This window comes from Falco cherrug, chromosome 5 (assembly GCF_023634085.1).
Source record: "Falco cherrug isolate bFalChe1 chromosome 5, bFalChe1.pri, whole genome shotgun sequence".
NCBI classification, from domain to species: domain Eukaryota; kingdom Metazoa; phylum Chordata; class Aves; order Falconiformes; family Falconidae; genus Falco; species Falco cherrug.
The window spans coordinates 34,985,571-35,010,661 of NC_073701.1; the positions used below are offsets into that span (position 1 = coordinate 34,985,571).

The following is a 25,091-nucleotide window of genomic DNA, read 5'->3' on the forward strand; positions in this document are numbered from 1 at the left end:
GCGTTGCAGCTCCAAGAGGATTCTTGTATGGTAGCTGGTCCAAAGCCTCTCCACTGGCTGCAACTGCTAAGCCCAGCATGCAATGCTGTGCTTCCTGGGTCACCCAGCCACTCACACGCGTGCTCCCAGGGCTGGCTGCAGGGACAGGCCAGTCACCTCTTCAGCCCATACGAAGGGTATAATCCTGTGTCTCCAAGAAGCCAAATTTCTGATTTTCTGCCTGTAAGAAATTCAGAGGCTGCAAGCTCAGAATCCCCCTGGGACCTTGCAGGATGGAGGGGGGGTGGTGGAGGTGGGAGAGAGAGAGACAAGACAACCACGGACTGCATGACAGTGGAACCAAACATAAACCTCTCTTTATTTCAGGTCATATTAGTTTTGCATAGAAGCACTGCTCACAACAGCAGTCCATTCAGACAAGAGCAATTAAGAATTCAGTTTTTCATGTTACCCCTTAAAACGCCTCCAAATAGATACACAAATTATTCATAAATATCTGCAAAACCTACTGCAGAAACATTGAATAGTGTAGCAGTCACAATGGGATTTCCAGCAGTAAAAAAGGTAAATCCAAATTGTCACAGGGTCAGCTTTTTTGGTGGGAACTGATCTCAGATCATTTCAATTCCACATTAAGAATAAAGAGAAATGATCTCTCTACCAAGCCAAGGCTGTTGTCCCTCAACTTGAGCTTGCTGTAAGACAGGCTTTTACATCTCAGTCCTGGAGCAGAGTAGCACAGCAAATCAGGTGGCACAAAACAGTCTCTGACGGGGGTCTGCTCCCACCCTGGGCGCAGTCAGTATCTGTGTTGCCAGCCCACCTTGGAGGGGGAAAGGGGAAGGTGCTACAAAAGATAACTGGCTCAGGAAAGGTTCCCCCTTCTCCCAAAGTCAGCTGCAACATTCTGCATCATACGTACTGCAGAAAGTCGCAGCATTTCTGCTCCCATTCAAATCAGGCATGCTGAGGGAAGAATAATCCCTTTTCCCCATACTATACATTCTGGAACACCTTGACCCCAGTGGGCCAAGTAATCCCTGAAGCTTTATCTAGCCTTGGCCCATTCTGCGACAAGGGAAGGTGAACAGTGCTTTGTCAGTAGAGGTGCTGCACAGACAGGAGACAGACTCCAGCTGTTACAGCTCAAGACAGGTAGGTGAGGGCTCTGGCTTCTGGGAAGGGCTGTACGGTCACACAGCAGGGCAGCAGCAAAGATGGGGCTACAGTATGAAGACATCTGTCAGCATTTCACAGCTGCCCAGGTATACATGGGTGACTCCTGGAATACATGTGTATGTGCACTGTTGTCTATTAAATATAATTATTTCTTCATTAGTAGTAGTAGTCCCTCTCCCACCTCAACACCTTGGTTCAAGGGCAAATCCAAGCCATTTCAGTTTCAAGTGCTACTCCTTGCCATCAGGATGCAGAACAGGAACCTCCACGTCAGTCATCGGGAGAGATGTTGCACCAGCTGCTCAAACTGCTCCCGCTGCTGGTAGATGTAAAGCTGGGTGTCCCAGAGAGCGTTCACCAGCACAGTATCATTCACCTCGTCCAACATCACCTCCGTGTGCAGCTGAGGGCTAAGCCTGCATACGGCAAGACAGCATCACAAGCTGGGAACAGATGCAAACCCAACAAGGCAACGAGCCTGCCGAGTGCAAGACTTGTGCAAAGTGGCTCCCACTGGCTTGGGTGTTCACGTGTCCTTACCTAGCAGGCTGGCAGAGCACAGGCCTTCCCCCTCTCCTCCAGGGCCCAACCACACTCAAAGCTGAACTACAGTTCAACTGCACCACGAGTCTAAACCACACTGTGCATGGTGGGATAGGGCAGGATGCGCATCCCTGAAGGACCCTGCTCGACAGCATCCCCCAAGCCCCAGCTAACCAACCCCAGACAAGGCGTGCTTGGTGCATCAGCTCATACAGCGGGTCACGGCATCTGCCGTTATGCCACTGAGGCATGAGGAGAGGGGGCAGGGGGACAGGTCTGAGCAGGCGTGCCTCTAGAGGGGACACTCTTTGGGATGACACATGCCACAGCCAGGAATGAAGCAAGAGGGGTAAAAATAGGTCTGTTCAGAAAGCGGAAAGGAAGCTCCTACCGAAAATATGCGGTATCTGTCATCTCACACCAGGCCCTGGCACGATCCACAGCTGGGCCATCTGCGTCAGTGCACTGCAGGAGAAACAGGCCCACAGTTACAGCCTGACTGTCACACTGCTCTCCCCCTGCTTGCAAGAGGCTCTGCTGGCACCAAATCGAACTGCACAAGCTGCAGAGGGAAAACCAGGAGCAAGTGCATCCTGAATGGCACCATTCACCACCAAGAGCGGGGTGGCTTTTTATTTGTATGGGTTTTGGGTTGTTGGGGTTTTTTTGGGGTTTTTTTTGTTTTTTTAAATGTAAGAACAGTATTCCTGATCCTTGGAACACAAAAAACTGTACCCTACAGACTCCCCATCCATCACAGCACCAAGCAGATTCCCTTAAAGAAACCGCCAGGATGACCTGAATCACAGCTGCCTTGGGATTTCATCTCTATCCATTTCTGTCCAAGCCCAGTACCAGTAGACCCTTTGATTGCTACAGGCCTTCTGGCCTATCCTGGGACAGCTTCCCTGGGAGCCCTGAAATAAAAGACAGGGGAAGCAGAGGGACCTCTCTGGGTTTTTTCTGGCTTTAGGAAGCTAAAAGGAGACAAAGCAACAGAATTAAGATTATAGTTAGAACCTCAGTTCTGATCTTTCTGGCTTTCATTCATTTGGAGCATTTTGATGCTCAAATTTAATGATCTTTTCAAAGCATGCAAGAATGGATGCTTATTACACACTCCTAACCACAGCTCTTAGCTACTGCTTTTTATTAGTGATACTCCCACTTCTCTAGCATTTACTGATTTTCCCAGTCGGAATAACAAAGCTTTTCTGAAGAAAAACAAATTGCTGTTTCCCAAGGCGTGACATGTGGGGATTTTTTTCATCCAGGTTGCTCAGGTGATAATCAGTGCTCCCTGGGAAGATACTGAGTTTCATGAACTCATACCTGCAAACGTTCCTAAGGGTCACTGACCACCATCCTGTCCTTAGCTCCTTTCAGCTGCAAGAACCTCTCCTTGGTACTCAAAACCCCAAAGAGGCATACAGGGCTTCAGACTTGCTGTGCTCACACAATTCTTAAGTTACCCACTATGTCCGTTCCTTGAACTGGCCATGGCCGGAGCAGTTTCAAGGAAATATAATTTGCTTCCAAAAGGAAGAAGATGAAGACTGAAAACCTTTGCTCCCTCCCTGCAAGCAGCCCCAGGGGTCTTCCCCCCCCCCCCCCCCCCCCCCAGTACTCACACAATCCACCACCATCTTGCTGAGCTCCCTGGCCCCAAAGACAGTCTTCGCCAGCTCCCACGGGTTGGAGGGGCGGAAAACATCCACAGAGCTCACCGGGACCTGTGGAGGCTTCCCTGTCCCCAGGGAGACCACCAACCCCAATTTTCTTACTTTTTGCCCCTGACCCTGTGGACAAACAAAAGAATTGTTCACAAGGACCAACAATCAAGGCAAAGTACATCTTTCACAGCAGTCTTGGGGAAGCTCTGAAAGCCAGCAAAAGCCTTGGAAGCCTTTTCTCTCCCCCATCCTCCCCCTTTAATACTGCCTGGTGAAACAGGTGACTTAACAGTTGCACTGTTCTGTCCCTTACACCCCTGACTGCACCCAAACCCAGGGGATCACCCCAAGGATGAGCCCTAGGACCAGGTGACACTGAAACCGTCCAATTTTTTTCAGTCATTTTGGCAATACACCTCCCATTTCAGCTACAGGGAGCAGTAGCTACCAGTAGTTAAGTCACCTTTCTGAGGAACTTGCCACACCACAGAAGGCATTCATTCTTCAGCCTTGCAGAACGCCCTACCATCATCTTCTCCCTTTATTTTGGGACAGAAAAAGGCCCGGCAGAGCTGCGTCAAGGGTCATATAAAAATCAGCTGAAGCAACCTTGCTTGAAGTAGCAAGGACAGGCTGACGGGGCTGTTTCCTCATCTCACATCCTTGTTGGAAGAGGTATTTCACCCCTCAGTCACCATTCCCAACACACATTCCCCTCCAGACACTCCTTTATAGGGTGCTGCACTGCTAACTTGTTTATCCACCAGAGAGGCATTCATTCCCAAACTCTCTCCCCCTTCAAGGGAAGCTCAGTGGAGCCATTAAAGCCCCAGTTACCAGTCAGTGCCAGGACTTCCCTCACCTTCTTGATCAGCGTCTTGTTGTACTCATGAATCTCCGTCATGGCATCGAGGGTTGGGTTGTTGGCTAGCAGCCCGCCATCCAGAAAGCGGCCTATTGGCCGGAAGTAAGTGGGAGCCGCACCACTGCAGCGAGCAGCACGCCATACGAGTTGGTCTGGGGGAAGAGAAAGCATATAGCCTCTTGCAGCAGCTTTCCTGTGTTCAGGAAGCACCCTGCTTTCACCAACACAAAGCAGGCAGGCTTGCAAACCCAGACGACCCTGCCCTGGACAGCTGTGCTTCTTTCTCCCCACAGTAGGCCTCTGCTTGGATGGACAGAATTATTTTGGGGGTCTTGAAAAGATGTTCTCACTTTCTACATAACCTGGGTCAATTTCACACTCTATCAGCTTCGTTGCAGCTATTTTGATGGTGAACCAGTTGCATTTGCTGGACAAACAAGCAGCAAGCTGAGGGGGCCGCATGTTTCAGTTACACTGCTTTTCTGTCTTAATCTGCTCCTGAGAGCCCAGGGAGAAGTACTGACGGCACGCAGGATTCCTCTAGCAGACCCCTTCCTCATGAACCTCACCAGCCAGCCCCTGTTCCCAGTACAAGAGAAGCCAAGGGAGCAGGAGAGAAGAGAAAAGGGAACCATCACTAGGACCAAGCTACAAGTCACCATCAGGGATAAGCCATTGCTTGGACACCTCAATTTTCAGAGCAATGCGGGGAAGAATAGGAAATCGCCTGTCTCTGAGGGATAGCACCCTCCCCTGCCAACCAGCTGGACTGCTGTGTGCCAGCATTTACCTTCTGGTTGAGTGAGCGGTTTGAAAGAAGCAGTTGTCTTGTATTCAGTGGAGGTTTTTGTCTCTGGTACAGGGTAATTCCGGAAAAGGTGGAGCTCAGCTGGCTGCCGGTCGCATAGTGTCCCTGTCACCATAACCCTGGGGGAAAGGACATGACAGAATAAGAGTAAAATGGAAAACACATGTACATGAACAGGCTTCAATAGTCTGCACATCACACTCCTCCGAATCTGCTCTAAGGACAGGCTGAGCATCTCTGCTGAGAGGGATCTAGAGCACACTCAGGAGAGCATCAACCAGCGCAGGCCCCGGCAGGACTTACTTGGGGTTTCGGACATCTGTCATTTTGGTGTTTTCCCCAAATTCCTGCTTCAAGAACTCATTCAGGAGCTCCGACTCATAGGGTCGAGATCCCTGGAACACCACGTCCTTCATGCGGAAGTACAGGCAGCGCATGTAGTCCATGGACTTCCCTGAGACAGGCAACAGCAGCAGCAGGAGCAGCGGGTGGGAGGAAGGACAGGCAGAACAAACAGCACATCAGAGCTGGGAGGCATCACTCCCAATGCCATCCCCTTCCCGAGCTGCCTGTCATCTGCTTGGACCTTGGCAACATAACTGGGAAGGACTGAAGAGGAAGGGCAAACCTGGAGTGTAGTCTCCCACTACCAGAGAGTGTTGATCACCTTGCTGCAAAACCCCCGTAGGGAGAACGGGAAGAACAGAACATTGCACTCTGCCACCACGCACTTCCCAAAACCCAGAAAGCTGCTCAAGGTCAGCTGATGTGAGAAGCGAGCGCAAAGCCAGGTCTAGGCTTTTTTTCATTAATGAATATCTCTTCCTTCCTCTGGCAAGGACAATCTCAGTTGGGACTCAGAGAGGCTGCTCCCACCCCACATCCGCTCCCCACAGAGAAGCACCTGAGCCCACAGGAGCAAGAAGGGGCCTGTTATTTGCATCATCCTCACCATGCACAATAGCCAAGGCTAAGATTCCCCCAGTGCTGGTCCCTGCAATCCAGTCAAAAATCTCACGAACGGGACGGCCCACAGCCTTTTCAATAGCCAGGAGGAGCTGAATGAGAACCAGGCCCCGAATGCCTCCTCCATCCAGGCACAGGAGACGGTCATGACTGGAGAGAGACAGACACAGATGACTGGGAGCTGTGGGAGAGCTTACAAATCACAACATGCCACATGGGAATGTGGCCCTGGGGATGGAATACAACACCAGTAACAAGAACACCGCTGCGGACAGTATAATAAGTGAACAAATAAATCCAGCAGTGCTTTCTCAGGTGCAAGTAAGACTGGACGTGGCCAGATAAGCCTCATCAAACCTGGTGCAACACCACTTGCTCTTTTAGTCATTTCTAACCTCTACACCAGAGAGACATTCACAAGCCAAAAACGCATCCTGTCCCTTACTATGCAGTAATGGGTATAGTCTCATAAATAAAAAGCAGTCAGCCCTAAGTTGCTGCTAGCAGCATTTCAGTGCCTGTCCTCCCTCTGCTCCATTCAAGGCGAGGTGCAGCAGTGCACAGCCCAGCAAAAGAGCTAGGTGAGCATCAGGGCAGTGTATGGAGGTGGGGAAATCACAAAGCCAAAACAGCATTTGGTGCCTAGCAGCAGACAGGACGGACAGAGCAGGGGTTTCACCTGCTGAGCTCACGCTCCACGCAGGCAGGAACAGGCGGTGATCATTTATGGGAACAGAGATTTATCACAAGGTTCTGGCAAAAACTGGAATGTCAATGGACATTAAACGATGTCAGTTTGAGGATATCACACCCATGGACGTGGGTGGGGAAAATTCACACACACAGATTCCACCTTTGAGTTGCACAGGAGCCTGGACAGAAACTGCTTCTCACTTACTTTCTTCTACCCTCACTTGGTGAGTCCACAACATCTGGTGCCTTCAACAACTGTCCGAGCGTTGCAGAAACATACAGAAGGTCCGCGTACCCTAGAGGGCCATGAACATGCGAAAGGAAAAAGAAAAATTAGAGACCACTTTGCTACTTGAATCCTCTGATGTGTGCTTCAGAGGCAGCAGTCACCCAATTTCAACTTAACCAATGAGAAAACCTTGAATTACTCTTCCCACTTTCTTTCTGCGTCAGGGTACGCAAACCTCCCACCAGTGCGGTCAACGATTTCCACCATAATCACACAAAGAACATCCAATTCCCTTCCCAATTGAATGAAGCTCCCTGCAGGAGACAGAAGCCATCTTACCCATAGCCACCAGGCGCCCCCCCAGATTAAACTCCACACCAAAGAGGAAAAACCCCGTCCTTTAGAGCAGGCAGCTGGAGATGGACTTGCAAAGATGAAGGATTTGTACAAGCAGATGATGAGCACAGTAGGCATGAGAGAAGGCAGAGCCTAGCAGCGTGCCCACTAAGCAGTTTATTGCAAGCCTTAAGGTAAAACCTAAATCTACTCCTGCAAGGTAACCTAGGCAGAACTGTGGGGACAGGGTGGCTTGTCATTACCCCTCGGCTGATGTACACCCAGGCCACCCTGGGTGCAGGGCACCAATCCAGACTAGGTGAGAAGACAGCCTGCGAAGCCAAAAGAACAGGGGGAAAGAAGTTAAGTATTTCTGCCAGTGCCCAGGCCGGAAGGTGGCCATTGGTGACAATGAATGTGGTGAGGAGTTTCTTCACGGGTCAGAGTCCATGATGAAAAAGGGTCCTCCTCTGTCACTGCATCAGAGCTGAAACTGGGGGGTTGCCTTCACAAGGCCATCGTGAGAAGAAAGTCTTGGTGTCATTAGCCAGTGAGACTTGTGACAGACACGCTGCAGGGCCTGGGGGTGGGGTGCCTGTCCTCTAGCCCCACAGGAAGGTCTTTGCAAAGGAAACCACCAACCTGAGAGGGTAAATTGACCACAAGCAGCTGTTATCTCCCTGCATGCCCCTCTCATGAGGGTCCAAGCCTCCCTCCAAGCCGACTCACCCACTGCCCACTCCATAACCCCTCCCGCTGCCTCTGTCAGAGATCTGGAGCTCCCTAGAGGAGGAAAGCCTGGTACCTACCACAGACCCACAGGCTTATTTACACAGTCTGGGCAGTACAGAGCAAGTTATACACAATCGTATGTCCTAAGGTAGGCTTTTCCTATGTGTAATGTAAAACCTGTGACCAGAGTCACTTATCCTTGGGCTGCATCCCTTCTCTCTCCCAGCCGCTGGCCTCCAGGAACTGACTGAATGATGCTTTTAATTTCCTTGTGCCCAGCCCAACACCGGGAGGTCCTCAAGGCAGACCAGAAAGTACCTCCCTTCTGTACATGGCCTAGTGGATAAAGTACAACATGTGGGCAACTAAGTCCTACATCTCTTACAGAGAGGTGAGGGAATCATTCTTCCCTTTCCTTTTTGCAGAGCTGCAGTGTGTCAGGTCTATAAAACAGAAGTTTAGAGTACAAGGGTTTAGACTACACACAGAGGAAAAGCAGAAAAAAGAGATGGGATCCTGCAACAGCTGAATTGGACAAAGTCACCAGAAACTGAGAGTAGGAGACGGTCCCCAGAACACAACCCATCTGAAGAAGAGATCTGAGACAGCACTGTGAAGCAAGAGGGAAGGAGAGCAAGGGAGGGCCAGGGGAGGCTTTACCTAAGCTGTTGAAGTTGCTCCGTGAGGAAGGCTGGCCTTCCAGGAAGGAGGAAGCAGATGGTGCCAGGCTTGGGGAGTCAGGGTTGGGTGGGTGGCAGCGTTCAGTCCCTACAGTTTGCAGCAGGTCTAAGAGCACTTTCCGGTTCGCACCTTAGGCGACGAAGGTCACAGATCAGAAAGAGAATCAGTGCATGCACACATCAGCACGGGGCTCTGCCAAATTCACAGCAACCCTGACCCTCAACAAAACCTCTGGTATGACCTGGGGAAGAGGAAAGCATGTCCTGGGTATCTCTCCCTGAACACCAGGCACCAGGACTTGTGTGCAGCAGGACTTGTGCACAGCAGGGGTACCAATGCTGTGCAGCTTCAAGGGCGTGTGCCACATAGTTCTTGCCACTGAAAAGCCTCCTGTGTCTGCTTACACCAGGGTGCTTCAGCAACACTGTGTCATCCCGTTGTGAGCCTGCAGTGCCTGACATCGTGGCTTGAAAGAGGGGGAGTGAATGTCAGCTTTTCCTCTTGCATCTCTGCCTCTTAGAATAGAAATTCATCAAGGGCTACTAACACAAAGCCTACACCGCTAACTCAGGAAGCGCCTCCCCTGTGAGCAACTGGAAGCTGGGAAAGCATGCTGGAGGCATAACTCACACTTGGCATGTTTCCACTTCTCCCCAAGACACTGTCTTGGCCACCAAGGGGAAACAAGATGCCAGGTTCACCCTGTAAGGCTGCTTACATGCTCCCTTACCTTTGCTGCTCCTGGCTGCCAACAGCCCTGGTGTCTCCCCAAAATCATTAGGTATCTCAACATCTCCTCCAAACACGATGATTGCTTTGATCATATCCAGGTGGTCATGCTAGGGAACAAGAAAAAGCTCAGTCAAGAGCCATGCTCCCCTTGGCTACTTGATTTCTCATTCCCTCCCTCCTCATTAGCCAAAGTACCCACAAGGGATCACTCTATGAAAGACAACAGCCAGAATTTTAAAGGAGTGCGTCCCTGCCTCAACCCTTCAAGAAAATCCTCTCTCTCTTTCCCAGCAACCTCTGCAGAAAACTCACCTTCATGGCCAGGTGCAGTGGTGTGTTGCCATCCTGACCCCTGGCATTGGTCTGGGCTCCATGTGTCAGCAGTACCATGGCGCAGTCAAAGCGTCCCCTCTTGACCGCAATGTGCAGAGCCATGTCAGCCGTCCGGCTGGTCAAATTCACCTCAGAGCCATACTCAAGCAGCAGCCGTGTCATCTGTGCACATGCCAGGTCAAGAAGGGAGAAAGCGATGGTTAGGACAACCACCTGGGCACTCAAACGATCCAGGTCTCATGGCAAGGAAAACAGGGGAAGAGGAGGGAGCCTTAGCCTGGATACAGCTGGCTGGCAGATGTCAGCTGCTTTTTTCCAAGCACTGGAGATGGAGTTTCTCTGTCTTTTACCACAGAACTAGTTAATGGTTTCACAATCTGGCCAGAGCTTCTGGATGTTTTGGGACTTAAACACACGTATAACAACTGGCTGAAATCAACAGAGAAAAAAAGTTCCTACTCAGATCAGAATCCTTGCAGACTGGAGGGAAAAAGTTTACTTTCTGATCTTTTCTTTATAAACCAAGCAGATCTATGTCTGCTCTGAAACTCCACAGGACATTTCTGAAGAGGGATGTGATACTGCAGGAGGCAAAACAGTCCTGCCATAGGAACATCCTCTGTTTGCAATAAGCACCGTTCAGGTGCTGCAGCATGGCATGTGACACCACTGACCAGCCCATCTCTGGCAGAAGATGGGCCAAAATCCACATGCCACCACTCTGTGCCTACTTCACACTCCTCCTGCACTTTTTAAGGTATCAGTTTGTTTCCTCCCACAAAACTGGCAGGTAATGAGAAGAGAGCTCCCCCGGGGGCAACTGTGGTTCAGTGACAGTGCTACAATTTCCTCAACAAAAGGGAAAAGGGACAAGCTGGCAGCTCTGCAGCCATGGATGAAGTACTAGGGATAAGGCCACCAGTTTATTTCACTGCAAGGCACCATTGCTCTGTCCCCCACGGAAGACTGCACTGATCGACACAAGGCAAAGAGAATCAAATACGGGGCTGCTGGCTGGGCTCTGACACTCCCAGGGCTCTGCACGTGCACTCACTCAGAAAGGGACAGGTTAGCAGCAGGGTGCTGGGTGGCAGCACAGGCCCTCGCAATGGACTGGCTCCATTTACCTCTGCCTTCTTCGCCCAGTGCAGTGCAGTGGCTTCATAGCGTGGGTCCTTGGAGCGAACCTGGCTGGCATCTGCCTCGAGGATGGCCTGGGCACACCTGGCAAAGACAATGAGATGAAGAGATGCGTTGCTCCTGTCTCGACTCAGCACCTCCACTCATATCAGCACCTGCCTTCCACCCAGCGCCTTTCAGGAAACCCTTCAGCAGCAGCAGGCTCTCTGCAACACTTGCAAGTTCCTCAGCCGCAGTTTTGTTTTGCTCATTTTAGAAAGGGCGGGCACAACAGGAAGCATACAAGCAGCACAGTGTTCGGAGGAAGCATGAAAATCCCTTCCCAATTCCATGTTGTGGAGCAACATCTGGGTGTTTCTCCAATACAGGAAAATCTGGCATTTCTGGGAACTCTCAAGACCCGAGGGGAAATTCTTCTCATCCTCTCTCCATGGAAATGCGGGGATAAAACTGAAATAGTTAAATACTTGCTGAAATTAAGAATCTGCGTACCTCCCCATGGGTTAAAAAACCCCCACACCTACTGTGAATAAACTGGTGCCTAGAAAGTGTGGGTAGTTAAGACTTAGGAAACAAGCATACGCTCTCCACTCTGTAATACCACCAAACAAACCACGTACAAGAGATCAAGCCCCACTGCAAACTAAGGAGACCTAAGCACAGTTTTGGCTTGTGAATGTGTCTCTAACGTTGGAAAGCACTTCTGAAAATGCTGAAAAATTAGCAGCAGCTACTGTTAACTTGAACACCCTACTTGTAGAGCTTGGACACTGTGAAAATTAAGTACAAAGAGAATCAAATTTCTCCAGGGAAAACAAAACAGGGAGTAAACATTGTGTCTCTCTTGATTTGGTGCCAGAGTGTGTTATTAAAAGTCAAGAGAGTACCTTTGGCCTACAGGAGACAGCAATAACTAGACTTTGAAATGAAAGCTTATTAGGATCAGAACACTCAAAAGCAAACAGGTACAGCAGTTTGCAGTACCATTTAAGCATCAGTAAATCATCTTCTCACAGCTCATTTTGAGATAAAGTATTTCACAAACATTTAAAAAAAATTATCTGTGTTTTTCTCCTGATGTCTGACACTAAATTATATATATAGATAATTTCAGGGAAATATTTTTTTCCTGTAAGTGTTTCTTTCTTTCCCACACCAGCATTTCTCTACTCCTTTGCCAACTCTGTGACGAAGCAGAGGACAGCACAGGACATCTTCCTACTGAGCACTGCCCTGAAAGATGTCCAGTCTTGGACAACCCTGAGCAAGCAGACAGGTCCCCAGACTGGATGAAGAGCCCTGTTCTGGCAGGCCAAGCAGTTACTTACCCCTTCTGGGAGAACTTCAGTGCTGTGTGGATGGGGTAGCCCAGTGTCCCCATGATGCTGCAGCTGGCACGGCATTTCAGCAGAGACCGAACCATGTCTTCTTTGCCCAGCTGACAAGCCAGATGCAGAGCGCTCAGCCCTTCGTGGCTCAGGTGGTCCAAGCCAGCAGTTGGGGTTCTGCCCAGGAGCTGGGAAGAGGAGACAATAAATAAGTAGACAGACATGGAAAAGCACTGTCCCTCCTACTGAGCTCTGAGGACAGACTCTGGAGTACTGGATTCCCCACAACCCTACAGGCTGTCCTCTCCACCCGTTTCCAACACAGTAGCTATGGAAGCACTCCTGGTTTTCTCTCCCCAGAGGGTTTATCACTGCTGTCTGTGCCCTCTTCCTCTGGCCCGTGTGCTTCCAAGACACCCTTCAGCTGAAAAGGGCTCACACCACCTTGAACGACACAACCCAGTAGACTCCCAGCGCCTCCCAGTGCATAAGCCAAGCTCAGCCCAACCAAATGAGAGCACTAACTGAAACCAGTAGTTTCCTCTTCTGCTGTGGCCCCATCAGGTACCACAGACAGTCAGCAGGCAGGAGCTCAACCTCCACTGCAACTCCATCCACCATTGCTGTCAGATACAAACAGGATTCTCTTCAAAATATACATGTGGGGATATGTTTGAAGCGATTTTCCTACTGTCCCCATAAATTTAGACCTGTTATCAGCTGACTGGTTTGTTACACAAAAATATCCCACTGCTGTACTGGGGAAACCCCGGAAGCCCTGCTGCACACAAGAGAAGCAGGAATTTGGTTTCTTTTCTCTGGATTAGCACGGAATCAAGAGAGCAAAGAAACAAACAGGAGACAGACCAGACCTGGAAGTATTTCCATAACAAGGCAAGTTGCTGCCTTCAGAGAATTAAAGAAAGAGGGTATCTTTTTAATACAAAGGTCCTAACTGACCTGCTCCACAGCATGGCAAGCCCCGATCGTCATCCCTCCCCCATCATGCATTAGGAAACCCCAGCACAGTCTGGCAGGCAGAGGGAGAGCTGTCACAACAGGTGTTGGGCAAATGTGGGAGCTGCAACCATAGGGGAGAGCTGGTCTCACGCTCACTCTGGGTTGCTGGGGAGCTGATGAACCTTAAGAACCAACATAGAAGGCCACCCACGGCCTTATGAACTCTGTCACTCTGCCCAGCACTTCTCAGCAATCAAGAACACTTCTGGCTTCAGACTCTCTCTGCCTCGAGGCTCTGATCACTGTGCCCAGTGCAAGGCCACTCAGTCCAAAGAACAGGTTCTACAGCTCAGGAAAGCCCAGGGTAGCTCCAAACTGTCCTTCAGCCTGTGGGCAGCAGGTACTTCCCCACCAGTGGCCTAAACAAACGCTCCCCCACAGGAGCACACTGCCCAATATTTGGCAGAACCAAATACACTGCTCAGAGGAGACAGAGAAGGGAAAGTCAAGGGCCTGACAAAAGGCAGGATGAGAGCCTGATGCAAGTAGCAATGAAGGACACTTGCCGAGGAAACTTCCTTACTATCTTTGTCCCACTGCAGAGTGGAATCTAGAGCCTGCTTATGGCAAACAGCACGAACAAAGGGGGAAGAAAGAGGCTGAAATCAGCCTCAAGCATTAACTCAATGCTACAGCAGAGGGAACTTTCTCCTCCCCTGTCTGCAGCTATTTTCCTGTTTCCCTCCTCACAGCACAGAGAGGACCCATTCCAGCCCCACTCCCCCCCAGCTTTGAAATCACTCCCACCTCAATGATCTGGGGGTTGTTTCCTCGCACAGCATAATGGAAAACAGTCTCCCCATTCCTGTCAGTAATATCCACCCGTGCATGGCACTCCAGCAGCTCCAGCAGGCACTCCATGTCTCCCTTGCGGCACGCTAGATGCATTGGGGTACAGCCATCCTCCCTGTCTGTGCTATTCACACAGCTGCAAGAGATGAGTCAACATGAGGCCAAGGAAGGGCTGTGAGGAAGAAGATGTGCAGCTGCCCCGGGATCTGACACAAAGGTACCTTCCATGTCTGTGACAGGCCCAGCCGGTGTGAACCACAAAGTTCATGAAAGCCCAGCCTCTTGCCACAGAAAGAGCACACAAAAGGGCTACCAAGCATCCGTGCCACGGACCCTCTCCCTGACACACTGCTCCTTCCTCTGCCCCCGCTATGGGAGCAGCTCCCTCTGTCCAAAGGGGAACAGGAGACAGGTTATAGTCAGCAACCTGGCAGAGGTGCTGCCATTAGATCCCCAGTCCCCTAAGTCCTCACTAGCCTACCCTATCTTCAGTGAACTTCCCCATGGAAAGACTGCAAGGGCTTATGGCCAAAAAAACATTTTCAGAAAGACAGTTCTACTGTACCTCTTCTGGTTTACAAAGTCAGCCACAACACTATCCAAAAAGCAGCTCCACAAGGGCTATAAAAAACTAATTAGTACCTCTAACAAAACATTTCAATCCTTTAGCTCAAACACTAGAGCTCTGGGCTTTTATGTCCACAGTAGCAGGTTGAAAGCCCCCCAGTAAGCTTACACAGCAACCATTAGACCCCTTTTGCTACCCCATCTGTCATTCAGGCAAGATACACCCAAGCCAGAACTTTTAAACTCAGCCTCTGCGGTAACCACAGGTGTTCAGCTCCTCCAAGAAGCAGCCCCTGTGGCTTTGGTACATCAAGCTGGAACAGACTAACCTGGCCCAGCCTGCCCTCCCAAGCTCCTTCCCAGCACCAGGCCCATCAGAGACCCTTCCCAGCCCTTGCCTCAGAACACAGTTGTGTCGAAAGTTCTCACGACGGCCAATCTCCACCGCGACATGTGCTGAAGACCAGCTGGGGTGGTTGCGGAAGCAGTCACTGAGCTGTTGGAGATCCTCCAGTGACAAGGGCTGGCACGAGCTCTCGTAGAAAGGGCGCAGCTGCCCGGCATATTGCTCAAAACGCATCAGGGCATCTGCTTCATTGTCAAGCTGGAAGAGCCTGGAGGAAAGGCATATGCAGCACTAGTCCTGCTCAAAGAAACAACCTCCATCCCATGTCTCTTAGAGAAACAGCTCTTCTCCAAACACTAGTGCTGGGGACTTTCCTATTCCTCCTCATCTGGTATCATGGTTGTTCCCAGGGAAGGGAGCCTACTTCATTAGCAGAGAGACTCTCCTCTTCCTGAGGAATGTTTACTTTTGGGCTCAAGTATCCCATGCTCCAAATGCTAAAGCAGCAACAGTACGAGTGGAACTTGTGGATGTTCTGATCTGAGTACCCATTTCAGTTGCCTGTTTTCAGAGTGTCTGGACTCTGTCCTGCCCTGTTGTCACAAGCTGTTTTGATGACAACTCCTCCATCAGCACACACAAGGGCCTCGCACTCCTCAGGAGCCCACGTGCTGATCAAACACATCAGCCCACACCCACACAACACTACTGTCCTGGGGCTGGAGATTTCGGGTCTTTTGTTTCACGCTTGAGCAGTGATTGCTAAAGGTCTGTCACTTACCGGAAAGCAACCTGTGGGCTCTGGGGATTCACCAGCAGGCAATCCCACGATCGAGCGAGGCTGTTCTTATACAGGGCCACCCTGCCTTCCTTCTTTAGACAGGTATGAGCAGCATACTCCGCAGCTGGCACCTCCTTCACCCGGTAAGGGTTTGTGAATATTTGGGTGACGCTGTTGATGGTATCCACCAGCCGGCCAAAGAACTGCATCCTCCTGGCGCCTCAGGCGGCTTCGCCCCAACGCCCTGAGGGAAACCCGGTCACCGGCTCTGCCCGGCCCGGCCCCTGCCCTTCCCTGAATTTATCGACCCAGTGCCAGGAAAGGAGAAGCGAGAGCCGCCGGGGTTAAACGACGCCTGGGAGGAAAGTCCGGCGCCAGCACCTGCGGTTTCTTTCCTGGCTCCTCCGGGAAAAGCACCTGCTTCCCCTCAGCGCCTCACGGCCACCGCCGACCTCTGACCGCCTCCTCACGGGCCTTCCTCTGCCGCCTCAGCAGGCAACGCCCCCTCCACGACCGCCCCCGCCCGTGCCGGGAGGAGCAGCCCGCCGCCGGGGGAAGCGCAGCGGGGCCCGGCGGGCCGGGGCTGGGTGCGACCCGCGGCCTGGCAGGACCGGGCCCAGCGCCCGGGGTGCCACGGGGTCCGCAAAGCGCGACGGGCCCCCAGCGTCCTCCGCGCGCGGCCCCCGGCCCGCTTCGCCGGCCGCCCGCCAATCGCCGCACCGCCCCCCGGGACTGGCCAATCAGCGGCGCCGAACCCGGGGAGGGGCGACTGGGGCGGGGGAGAGCGGCGAGCGCCGCAGCGCCACGCCCGTCGCCATCCCCGAGGAGGGCAGAAAGGCGGGAGGCGCCATCTTTTTGAGGGGCGGGAGGGGAGTGCTCTTCTTAAAGAGGCAGCGGCCCGTGGCGTTGGGGTAGGGTGGGGTCCTGTGCTCCCGGGCAGGGCCGGGTGCGCGACATCCTTGGATTCGGAGAAGCAGCGGCGGCGCGGGAGGACGGCTGTGTTCGTGCCCCACGGTGTGTAACACGCTGGCCGCGTATGAGGCGGGGGCGCCACCTGGGTCCTTTAAAGGCAGCGGCCGCTTTAAAGGACAGCGGCTGGGGCGCGCGGCCGCGGCGGCGAGGGGGCGGGGCGAAGGTGACGTCATTGCATGACTGTGTTTTTATGAATGAAAAGAATCCGCGGGTGAGTAATCTTGGGGAGCGGGGCTGGAGGCGCCGCCCGACGGCCCGACCCGGCAGCGGCCCCGCGGGGACCAGCGCAGCCTCCCGGTAAGTGCCGGCTGGGGCGGCCCCTCCGCTCCTGGCTTTTCCCCCCGTGGTGCGGCGGGTCCAGCACCGGCGGGAGGGCGCTCTGCCGCCACTGAGCGCGGGGACCGGGACCGGGGACGGGGCGGGGGGGGCGGGTGGAGGTGTCCGCGCTCGGGGCCGCCCGCACCGCCCTGCCGAGTCCCGGGCGCCGCTCCGCCGGCGGCTCCCGGCCCGGATTGCATCAGCTTCCAGCCGCCCCGGCTCCACCTTCCCCGCCGCCCCTCTCCAGCCTCACACTTCCCTGCGGGGCGCTCTCGGCCCCGGCCGGGCCCTCCCGCCCCTCCGGGGGCTCCGCTGGCGAGCGGGGAGCTCCTCGCGGTGGGGAGCGGCTGCCGGGCTGCAGCTCGGGCTCCCGGCCCCCTCCCCGCCCGAGGGACCAAGAGACCGGCCCCCAGGGAAGGGGACAGGCGCCCCTTCAGCGACTTTTCCCCCGGCCTGCTGAATCACGGAAGGCCACTTTTCGCCCGCCCGAGCTGAGTGACCGCGGCCCCGACCCCTCACCCCCGGAGTCGGGGGACACCCGAGGCTGGCGTCGGGAGCCGCGGGGCCGGGGCCCGCCGGGCGGGGGGCGGGGGGGCGGTACCGACGCGCGGGGCCCGGCCGGTTTGGCCCGAGGGCTCCTGCTTTTACTTTCTTTTCAGCCGCGGGCGATCGCGCCCGGGTCCCCTCCCCGGCAGGAAGCCTCGGCCTCCCGGCTGCGGCGCTTTGGGTCCCCGGCGCTGAGCAGCATCCCGAGCACCGCGGGGTGGGATGAAGGAAAAACGGGAGGTCCAGCCTCTCCCCGTTATTTTTTGCAGCCCTTATTACAATTGTTATTATTGTTGTGGTGTAGGGATGAGTCACGCGGTGGGGGGACATGGGCACTGGGCAGGGGATCCAGCGGGGCTGGTGCCCTCCGTGCCGAGGCGAGGGGTAACTGGCTTTTCTCTTGGCTGCTCGGCAGGGCCAGTGCGAAGTGAGGATGGCTGCGGACGGGCTCTCCAGCAAGGCCCTGAAGGTGAGTGCCAGCGGGAATGGGGTTGGGGCACAGGGGTCTGGTTTCGGGGGTCTCAGGCAACCACCCCACTCTCTGGCAGGTGAAGCGGGAGCTGGGGGAGAACACACCACTGCTGTCGGATGAGGAGCTGATGGGGCTGTCGGTGCGGGAGCTCAACCACCACCTGCGTGGCCTCTCCAAGGAGGAGGTGGCGAGGCTGAAGCAGCGCCGGCGAACACTGAAGAACCGGGGTTATGCCGCCAGCTGCCGGGTGAAGCGCGTCTGCCAGAAGGAAGAGCTGCAGAAGCAGAAGATGGAGCTGGAGTGGGAGGTGGACAAGCTGGCCCGGGAGAATGCCGCCATGCGCCTGGAGCTCGACACCCTCCGTGGCAAGTACGAGGCCCTGCAGGGCTTTGCCCGCACGGTGGCCGCCCACGGGCCCCCTGCCAAGGTGGCCACCGCCAGTGTCATCACCATCGTCAAGTCCGGTGCCAATCAGGCTGCCTATTCCTAGTGCTGGCCTCTGTCCCCTGGCTGGGCACAGGCCTCCCCAGGGCGCCTTCCCCCACCAGTTGCCTCCTACCCCCTCCCCAACTCCCTCCCTGCTGGGACCTGTGCCCAAAATCCTCCTTCCGCCATCCCCTGACCTCCAGCTCCCCTGTGTAGGGAGGGCTGACACAGTGTGGGTGCTGGGGTGGAGGACAGAACCCCACTGGTGACCCCTGCAGCCCCGTCCCCTCTGGGGGGTGCAGACAGAGAGGGTGAGTCCTGCAGGCAGCAGTGGGGAAGCATCCCACAGCTCCAAGCTGGCAGGAAAACACCAGGTGCCTTTTTTTTTTTTTTTTTTAATGGGAGAGTTGAGTGTGTGCCAGGTACTCCCAGGAGCATGAGTCGGGGAGGAAAAGGAGGGGAGAGAGGCTTCACAGCAAGGGGCAGAAGGGATATGATGGAGAAGGGGGTATCAGCACTGGCCCCACATCCTGGGCCACGGCTGGAAGTGGGGGGAGAGATGGCAGCATGGCTGGAGTCTCCAGCAATGGAGACGGTGAGGAAAGGTGGCAGGTCGGAGGGGGAAGAGAAAGTGGCTGTAGGTTGGTGCCTGGTAAAGGTGAGTGGGATGGGAAAGTGCCATGACAGTCTGCAGTGCTGGGGGAACCCAGAGGTGACTTGTGATGGAGGAGGATCGCTCAGGCAGGGGAGAGCTGGGGGATGCGAGCAGGTCAGCCCAGGCTGTTGTCCACAAAGGGCAGCAGCAGCATTGCTGTTTTATCTTTCTCAATCACGCACATCCTTCATGCCTCTTCCTGCCTATGGGACGCTCAGCCTGGCTGGGTGTCTCCAAAAAGCAGCAGCACTGGCAGGAAGGAAGCGGAGGCAGCTGGAGCAGAGATAAACACTGTTTTGCTCAGTGCAGGCCAGCTTGTACAGCCCCACCAAGCACTCCCTGGCACCCCACTGCCTACAAAGTCCACGGAAAGGTGCTCCTGGACCCTGAGAGCCAGAGCTGTGGGGGCAGAGAGAGGGGTGGAGGTGCGGGAGGTGGGAAGTAGGGGTGGAGAGCATCCCTGCTCCTGGGAGCTGCCTGGCAGGCAAGTAGGTAGGTGCCTCCCTTTGGTTTTCCGCCAGCTTGGACACCTGTGTGGGATATAACCAGCTCTTCAGCAAGCTGAAATGCTGTAGAAGAGTTTGGTTTGCTAAGTACAGGCAGCACAGGGGAGGTACCAGGAGGCAGACCCTTCCTGGCATCTGCTGCAGTAGATGATCCTGCCCCTTTCTGCCCCTGCTTTGGGTATTGCCCTCTGCTGCAGCCTCCATCCTTCCCTGGAGAGAGGTGCCCACTGCTCACGGAGAGGGCACTGTGGTTAGCATCCCCCCCACTCCAACTCCTCTTGGGTTTATTTATTGCACGAACATAAATTATTTTCACGTCCTCTTTGCCATTCCGCCTCTCGGCACAGCCAGGATGTTGGTACAGAGCTGTACTTTATATTTTATATATGCAAATCACATTTTATCTTATACTTATATAGAGCAAAAAAAAAAAATACTTATTTATTTTCTGACTTACAGTATGTGTCCTACCTGACTCCTCTGTATTTTGTAGACTTTACAAATAAAGCAAGTTTGTTTGGTTTTTTTTCCACAGTGACAGTGTGCTTGGTCATTCTTGAACTTCGGGCAGAAAAGGTGGTCGCTCTGGCTCCCTCTAGCTTTGCTGCAGCACACGTTCAAGCATGTGCCTATAAAAGATGGGGTGGGGACAGCTCATGATTTTTTAGGACACACACCAATTTATAGTCTCTGGAAGAAAAGTGCTCAGTAAGCAAGCTTAATGCTGAACATCACACCCCCAGAAGTGCTTGCTTTCAGGAGTGGTTCAACTGTGCTGAATCAGCTTTTCTTAGGAAAGATAATGCTTTTTCACTAGGAAAAAGTCCCTCCAGGCTGTCCTTAGACCTGGGGTGGGAGGAGAGGCAGGTGCAGTCAGGGCAGCTCTACCCCAAAACTTCCTTATGTGACTCAGGAAGAGTGAGGAGCTTGCATCCATAGGTGGCAGAGCAAGGAAGCATGGCAGGCACCTTACGAAGAGGTGAAGTCTGAGCTCCTTCCCCATAGGGAAAAGCCACCTTTCCTTGGAGCTGAGATAGGGGAAACACTTTTCATTGCTTCTGACAACCTGGCAGCTTGCAGTGCTCACATGGTGGTTCTGGGTTTTACATTCAGGTTCCCTCTGCCACTGCAAACTGCCCCAGCCCCACCACTGCTCATGGAAAAAAAGCCCAGAGCTGCTGTTTGCTGGGGCCCAAATCAGAGAAAGCAGCCCCCTTTCTCCCACAGGTGCTTTGCACTGAGCATCCGAGATAGAGAGGAGTCTCAACTCCAGGTTTTTGTTCACTCCTGCCTTGGGCCATCAGTGATGTCTTGGCCCCAGGCTGTTGTAGCACTACTTCTTCATCAGCTCCTGCATACATAGACTGCATGACTTTCCTCCCAAGAAGAGGACTAGGAGAACAAGACAATGACCCACTAAGCCTCAGACCCTGCAATGAGCAAAAACTCAAGATAAGTTCAGACAAGTCACCCAGACAGCACCACACAGAGGCAGCTGAAGTACAATCTATATTATCTCTATATTTTTATTTGTCATCATATTTGCTCATTTCTGCAGAGTATAACATCACAAAGACCAAAATAGAGAGAGCGGCTTGTCGCTGAGCTCGCATCAGTTAAACACAATAGGTACAAAACTAGGTGCCTCTGTCTTATTTATCATACTTTTTTTTTTTTTCAGTCATTTATATACAAAGAACTACTCTATATGGAAAAATAATAAATCCCATGGGTATGTTACATAGTAAACAAAAAGGAAGGAAGGAAGGAGAGGGGAAGCAGGTGAGGGAGAGCTGCTCCAAGGGCCTACTGCTGGAACTGACACATTTGTTGGGGCCCTGGGCAAGCAGACCTGTAAGACCACGGATGCCCTGGCCTCCTTGGTCACAAGCTCTGGGTCTTATAAGGAGATATTTGTTCTTCCAAGCCAGAGCAGCTTCAGAGCCAGTCCTTGCTCTGGCATTTGCCTGTCAAGAGGGAGAGCAGGAAGCTCAGAGATGATTTTGTGTGGTGTTAAAAAATATAGATGTATAAAAAATTATAATGCATGGCAGCTGGCTGTTGTTTGGGCACTAATTCTTCACCAGGCTTCTCCAAAGGCAGCTAGTGCAAAAGGATTATACTTAGAACCACTACATACATGAAGCTTTGAGAATATCCAGATCCTCTGCACAGCATATATATGCAGCATACATTTCAGAATAATTTTTAAAAAAATGCTTCCCCAAACCTGGATCACCTTCAAGCTCAACAAGGCAATTCCAGAGATTTCAGATCTCAGCCACCCAACACAACAAAGATTGGGAACAGTCACCAATTAAGTGACACTGAGACATCATCAACGGCCTGCAAATGCAAGGGAAGGGGAGGAAGTGATCATGCCCCACCTTCCTAAGAGAGAGGGGAAGTTTAACATAAATATCTCACACTCAAGGACTATTAACCAAAGCCATAGAAGACAGAAGGAAACCCCATTCAGTCTTCAGCCCTACTTTTCAGGCAGCTTATGGCATGAGGAAAAGGAGTTTTACACCAAGCCCACATAAAGCCTGGCAGACACATCTGCGTGTCCATTTAAGCAGCGACAGATTTAGGAAAAGCAGTAACTAACTGCATGGCATCGCAGGATGTGCACAAATGGGAAAATCCAGCAGCAGAGAAGCTGCTGGACCCACTGACCCTGCCTCCAGCTGCCTCGAGAGTCAGCACTGTTGCTCCCACCTGCTCCACAGTCCCCCTCAGACATGCAAGCATGGAAGGAGACACTGTCCTTAAGCTTTCCCCTATCTTATCCTCACAGAAAGGAGCAAACCTACCTCTCTTCAAGCCCTTTTCCCCCAACTCCTGGCAGAGGTGCTGAGGAAATTAGGTGCTCTTCACTTACAGTTCCTTCTGAGAAAGTGAATGAGCAACACATAGATTAGAATACAAGAGGAAAGGTAAACTCCAGGCAGTAAACCAGATCCCAGTTCTCCCAGCAGAGCAACAAGGGGCAAGCTGGAAATGTGCAGGTCTGCTGGTGGCAGGGTAGGCATCAAGCAGGAGAAGAACAGAGAAACTTCAGCCAAGAACACAGCAGCTTGCTCCAACCTCTCCATTTTGCTTCCTGCTTGGGGGTAGGGGCATCTGATCGGGGGCACTTGAGTGTGCTCCGCCCTCCTCCCCTACACAATTTGAAGCAAGCAAGAGGCATTTCCTGGTCCCTGGATAGATCTACAGAAGGATCATTTTTATTTTTGCTCTACCAAATACTCAGGGGCCAATCCAAAACCCAACAAAAGCAAGGGGAAGCTTCTCCCACTCCCATGGATACTGGCTCCACCCTTGACATCACTGCAATTGCTGCAGGGCCTGTGAAATGTGCAGCAGCATCTGCTGCCTGGGAAATTAAGAGGGACAATTTTAACCACCCAGGTCATGTTAGGTTTCAAGTCTGTTCCAGTTTGGCCCAGAACAGCTATGGAGATAAAAAGCAAAGGAGGAGTATGCAGCATCTCTTCCTGAATACTCCAGCTTAAGGGCAAAACTTGTGCAGCTCACAAGGGAAGTCAGTGATGACAAGCAGGGGGAGAACCCCCTGCAGGAGACCAGCACCTGCTCTGGTGCAATCCACACCTTTAAGAGGGGCAGCTATGTAGGTGGGGGACAGGAAACAAGAAAAAACATTTCAGTGTTTGTGTATCTTCCTTTCCCAAAGAGGGATGAAAGGGACAGAGCTCTACAAAACTCAATCACCTATCACAGCCAGTCCTCACCTCAGTCTCATTACCAGGAGACAGACACTGCAGGCAGGCTTCTTGCCCCACAGGAACGAAGGGGAGATGGGAAGCTTGGACACCTGCTGATTAGAAAACCCTGCCCTTGTGAGACAGTAATACCATCCCTGCTGAGCTTCAACAAGCATCAGCTCTGATGGGAAGCAGGGGGAACGCAGGAAGTGGAGGAACAGGAAGAAAGTTCTGTCCTTTTTCCCCCTCGCTCACTCAAGTACAGGACTGCACAAGCAGGTGCTTAGGAGAGTGGGAGCAGACATTTTGTTACGAAGCATTCAAGAAAATGGCTATAAACAGACCAGTCTCTGGTCTGGTCCTCAGGAATGCTTATCACTGCATCCTAATCCCATTTCTCAAGGATCACAGAGTAGTTGTTAGTACCAGGGAGCTGGGGGAGAAAACTGTGCCTTCATTAGCATTCAGGAAGAGGAATACAAAGCAGTTGGGTTGTCCTGTTGGAAAAAAAACAAAAACATTTTTGGCCACAACTCCAGGTTCTGGCCAGTCACGCTCTGCACCAAGCTGAACAGGTGTGGGAGGCCAGAGCCCCAAAGCCTGGAGCTTTGCTTCAGTTAATTCCAGTCAACTGCTGCTGTAAGGAATGGGCTCGAGAATGGAGTCCTGGCCATTCCCCCACCTCCACAATGCTCATCACGTCTGTACCCACAAAAGTTAATGGGAAGTGCCCACTTCTGCAACCTACACTCTCTAGGAAGTGATATGACTTGCATGTTTCTGCTTCAATAAATTAAAAAAAAAAAACAACCAACAAACAAAATTAAAAAAAGAAAAGAAGGAAAATGACAGCCTGTGCTGGCAGTTTCCCTTCCTAGAATTCATCATCGGAGCTCAGCAAGAGGGTCTTCTCGTTGTCACGGGCACCTGAGCAGCTGTGTGAGCGTGAGATAACATGACTGCCATTGCGCCAGGGTGGACCATGCTCCAGTGTTGACTGCTGGGTGTACTGCTGGTAGGCTGGGGAGAAGTTGTGGATCGCATCTTGGACGATGTCATGGGGGTTCATGGTCTCCTTGAGGCTGCTGGAGATGCTCTTCATGGGAGCACAGCGACCTGTCAAGGTAAGACAGGGAGAGACAAGTGAAGAATACTGCTGCCTTCCCACACACACCTTAACATGAAGGTAAGGAGAACAGGGAACATGCAGTCCTAGATCCTGCAGAAATTACTTCACAGACTTCTTTAAGCAGCTGCTAAGGAAGCGTCACACAAATGGTGTCAAGTTTTACCAGTAGTGCTCCTAAATCCAGCCACTGCTAGCCAAGCGAATCCACCTCAGCACCAAATGGGGGACTTGCCATGAGAATGGGACATACCCACAGCAACAAACTCTACTACCTGTGCCGACTTGGGTGTGCAACGAAGACAGTCAGGTAGGGAAGTGCTCCTGTAAAGGGTTTCAGAACATAAAAACTAAGGAAATTCTAAAAATAAAGGAGAAATGGCATTTGCCATTCCCACTCACTGGAAATCAGACTGATAGGTGGTATTGAAGTGCCCACAGGAAAGAGATCATAAAGTGGAACGTAACATGAAGGAGGGAAAGGAGGGGAACAGGCAGTAATAGAGGCAGAACCACTCATGGGTGGAAGGTGTCACAGTGATACCATGAGGGAATCAACAGTTGGAGATTGTCCCACCCAAGTGCTGAGCATAGAGGA

The 25,091-nt window shown here is 52.5% G+C and overlaps 3 protein-coding genes across 9 annotated transcripts in view; 1 reads left to right on the forward strand and 2 right to left on the reverse strand.

The window, feature by feature from the left end:
• Window positions 1–337: 337 nt before the first annotated feature.
• Window positions 338–16,478, reverse strand: PLA2G6 (phospholipase A2 group VI). Of its 3 annotated transcripts, none has more exons than XM_027816047.2 (17): window positions 16,126–16,475; window positions 15,745–15,988; window positions 15,016–15,231; window positions 14,006–14,186; window positions 12,239–12,426; window positions 10,898–10,994; window positions 9,750–9,932; window positions 9,436–9,544; window positions 8,685–8,834; window positions 6,933–7,023; window positions 6,021–6,184; window positions 5,372–5,522; window positions 5,051–5,187; window positions 4,258–4,412; window positions 3,354–3,521; window positions 2,114–2,187; window positions 338–1,595 (listed from the first exon to the last, which is right to left on the reverse strand). In XM_027816047.2, exons 2-17 carry the CDS (start codon window positions 15,951–15,953, stop codon window positions 1,454–1,456), a joined length of 2,415 nt encoding a protein of 804 aa, XP_027671848.2. In that variant the 5' UTR covers window positions 15,954–15,988; window positions 16,126–16,475; the 3' UTR covers window positions 338–1,453. The 3 variants fall into 3 exon arrangements, 2 of the variants coding, with proteins under 2 accessions (XP_027671848.2, XP_027671849.2); XR_008732591.1 differs by adding an exon at window positions 2,521–2,699 and having other exon boundaries at window positions 1,533–1,595; window positions 15,745–16,478; XM_027816048.2 differs by lacking the exon at window positions 8,685–8,834 and having other exon boundaries at window positions 15,745–16,475.
• A 202-nt stretch (window positions 16,479–16,680) lies between these two features.
• Window positions 16,681–20,173, forward strand: MAFF (MAF bZIP transcription factor F). Of its 3 annotated transcripts, none has more exons than XM_055712611.1 (3): window positions 16,681–16,758; window positions 17,996–18,049; window positions 18,129–20,173. In XM_055712611.1, exons 2-3 carry the CDS (start codon window positions 18,014–18,016, stop codon window positions 18,540–18,542), a joined length of 450 nt encoding a protein of 149 aa, XP_055568586.1. In that variant the 5' UTR covers window positions 16,681–16,758; window positions 17,996–18,013; the 3' UTR covers window positions 18,543–20,173. The 3 variants fall into 3 exon arrangements, with proteins under 3 accessions (XP_055568586.1, XP_055568584.1, XP_055568583.1); XM_055712609.1 differs by lacking the exon at window positions 16,681–16,758 and adding an exon at window positions 16,841–17,013; XM_055712608.1 differs by lacking the exon at window positions 16,681–16,758 and adding an exon at window positions 17,132–17,820.
• A 967-nt stretch (window positions 20,174–21,140) lies between these two features.
• TMEM184B (transmembrane protein 184B) overlaps window positions 21,141–25,091 on the reverse strand; it is a 30,621-nt gene continuing 26,670 nt past the window's right edge. For all 3 annotated transcript variants that reach the window (XM_055712605.1, XM_055712606.1, XM_027816062.2), the window contains one exon: window positions 21,141–24,483. In XM_055712605.1, the coding sequence (XP_055568580.1) occupies window positions 24,242–24,483 (242 nt within the window). In that variant the 3' untranslated portion in view covers window positions 21,141–24,241. The remainder of the gene's footprint in view (window positions 24,484–25,091) is intronic.